At 56.7% G+C, this 2,919-nt stretch overlaps 1 protein-coding gene across 1 annotated transcript; it reads right to left on the minus strand.

Moving 5' to 3' along the window:
• Nucleotides 1-775: 775 nt before the first annotated feature.
• GDF7 (growth differentiation factor 7) lies at nucleotides 776-2,374 on the minus strand. Its single transcript, XM_026044886.1, has 2 exons — nucleotides 2,320-2,374; nucleotides 776-1,698 (listed from the first exon to the last, which is right to left on the minus strand). Exons 1-2 carry the CDS (start codon nucleotides 2,372-2,374, stop codon nucleotides 776-778), a joined length of 978 nt encoding a protein of 325 aa, XP_025900671.1.
• Between the last annotated feature and the right edge of the window lie 545 nt (nucleotides 2,375-2,919).

A 2,919-nucleotide genomic window follows, 5' to 3' on the forward strand; every position in this document is an offset into this window, starting at 1 on the left:
TTTTTTCCTCTAATCCTTGCCTCAGGTTCCCAACACTCCGCATTCCTCCAGATCTCCCAGGAAGCCATAAGCTTTGCTCCTGGTTATGTGACAGCTCCTGGGCGGATAACGGAGGTGGGAAGCTATAGATTTGCAGTGAGAAACCTCTTGCTTTCGGGACCAGACAGCAGATCTGACCCGGGCTGAGCTGACCGTGCATGACACCTCCCCATTAGCAAACGGCATTTGCAGACAGCCACGAAAATTCCCCAGTCCTTCTACTCTCGGAAGAGAGAATTCCAACCCACTGCTCCATCCCCTACACCTTTTCCACAGCAGAGACAGTTTTTGGAAAATAACCCCAAACCATTGACAAAGAAGAGCTCAGGAAATGAGGAGAATCCGACTGAGCTAGGATGCAGAGCCGGCATCCTATGGTGGGAATGGGCAAGGCAGCAAGATGGGACAGGCAGCCCCACGGCGGCACCTGGCCCTCAGCTGAGCCCTGGGAAACCTGGCACAGGTGCCGGGGTCTCCCTTCCTTTGGGAAGACCTTGGGCAGGGGGACAAACTACATCCTTGCTGCCCATGGGAAGGGTTAGGAGTGCCCAGATGCTGCTGCTGGCTCCACTTCTGCTTGAAGGCTGGAGGCGCTGTACGGAGACAGGAGCAGGACGGGGTTTTTGGAAAGGCACACACCAAAATGTGCACTATATATATATATTTATATATATAAAATAGGGCTGGGCTGTTAGAGAGTGTTTGCAGGAGAGGGAAGGGAAAACCGCCAAAATTGCTACCTGCAGCCACAGGTCTCCACAACCATGTCCTCGTACTGTTTGTAAACCACATTGTTGCCGGAGTCTATGTAGAGGATGCTGATGGGGCTGAGCTTGGAGGGCACGCAGCAGCTGGGGGGGGTGGACTCGGGATCCATGGAGTTCATCAGTGTCTGGATGATGGCGTGGTTGGTGGGCTCCAGRTGGGAGCGCAAGGGAAAGTCGCACACCCCCTCACAGTGATATGCCTCATAATCCAGCGGGGCGATTATCCAGTCGTCCCAGCCCAGCTCCTTGAAATTCACATGCAGGGGCTTCCTGCTGCAGCGGGTCTTCGCCTTCTTCCCGTGGCCTTTGCCCCCGGAGCGGGCGGCGATGGTGGTCCGTCTCCTCCTCCGCTTGGAGTGTGCCTTGCGGATGGGATTGGGGGGCTCCAGGAACGGGGGGCTGCCCAGGGCCTTGATCTTATCCCGGATCTCCTTGAAGAGGTTCTCCTTCCTCTGGGTGCGGGAGAAGGCGACGAGCAGGGCTCTTTCATGGGGCTGTGGCCGGGGCTTGCTGAAGCCCAGCTGCCGGGGGGGCAGGAGCCGTCCCGACTGATCTGACACGATCCGCAGCAGGAAGCACAGCAGCTTTCCCGAGGGAGATTTCTCCTTCCGATCCCGCAGGGCTTCCCACACATCAAACACCTCCCATGTGGAGGAGCCAGCGTCCAAAGCATCGGCAGCGCGGGAGTCCAGCAGCCGGGGCTCCTCGCCATCCCYGCCGGGGCAGGTGGAGAGCAGGAGGTGGTGGAAGGTGCCCTCARGGGACAGGGCCAAGCTCCTGTTCTCCGGAAGGGAGCGCAGGACCCTCAGCTCCGCGCTCGTCACCTCCTCCGCCTCAGGCAGGCTTGAGATGTCGAAGAGGTACCTCTGCTCGGGCGCAGAGGGGGAGGCATCTGATGGAGATAAAACAAAAAAAAAACAACGAAATAAAAAGAAAAGAAGGAGTTAAAAGACGAATAGCAGGCTGGAGCCGAGCGCTCGTCACAGAGGCACACAGGACACGAGCGATCAGGGAGATGGTCTCCTTGCAGTGGGGCACGTTGAGCATCCCAGTGGGGACAAGCAGGCTGTGCGTCCAGCGCTCAGGAAAGTCACCCCGGCTGCAGACGTGGAACAAAAACGAAGAGGGGRGGACTGTGGGGGGGAGATCACTCCAAGCAAGTGACTTCTTAGCGCTCTGCCCTGTGTCCTGAAAGTGGTCATTGATTTCTTCCACCCTTCTCTTTTCTTCCCCCCACCTTCCACCAAGTAAAATGCAGCAAAAAATGTTCTGCTCCTGCGCAGGCAGACGTGGGTGCACACAACAGGGACGCACACACTGCCCCAGCGGGACCTGACAGAGACACTCTTCAAAGAACCGATCCACTGTTTTTGGTGGATCCAAAGCCCCAGCAGAAACAGTAGGAATTTCTGTCACTAATTAAATATACTGGCTGTGATTTAAAACACAGAAAAAGGGGAAGAGTTGATGAATGAGTTCTGGGATGGCTGGTAGTTGTTTTTCCCTCTCTCACAATAAATCTGATGGGGGAATATCTCAAGTTTTGCTTCAGTGTCCGGGCACGGCATTTCCCCAGACGTGCGAGGAGCAGCAGCCGTCGCGGTGCCCTTTCCCCGGGAGCCCTTCCCGTGGCCATCGGCTCCGCTCGCGCTGCCCTCCCCGCCCTCCTGCTGGGAAGCATTTCTTCCCCGGTCATTTATTATTATTATTTTTAAAGCCGATCTAAAATTCCTGCGAGGGGCAGATAAGGAGACGCCTTTGAAGATCTCATCTGGTTTCGTTTTACTCTCAAACGCCCAGAGCCCGTGTGCAGTTTTTCCCAAGCCCGGAGCCGGGCAGTGCCCATGAGGGCATGGCATATCTCATCTCATCTCATCTCATCTCATCTCATCTCATCTCATCTCATCTCATCTCATCTCATCTCATCTCATCCCCGCATTCGCCGCCGTCTGGGGCCGTTTCCCACCCTCTGCAGCAGCAGCCCCAGTTCCGCGGAGCGGGACCGGGCGTTGCGGGGGCTCCCGCGGGCCGCGGCTCCAGGCGCCGGGCAGCGGCGGGGTCGGGAGCCTCCTTTCGCTTCTAAACGACGGAGTTTTCCCATTTTAACTACCTT

The sequence above is a fragment of the Nothoprocta perdicaria genome, unplaced genomic scaffold, assembly GCF_003342845.1.
Source record: "Nothoprocta perdicaria isolate Ctin4 unplaced genomic scaffold, notPer1 scaffold_39, whole genome shotgun sequence".
NCBI classification, from domain to species: Eukaryota; Metazoa; Chordata; class Aves; order Tinamiformes; family Tinamidae; genus Nothoprocta; species Nothoprocta perdicaria.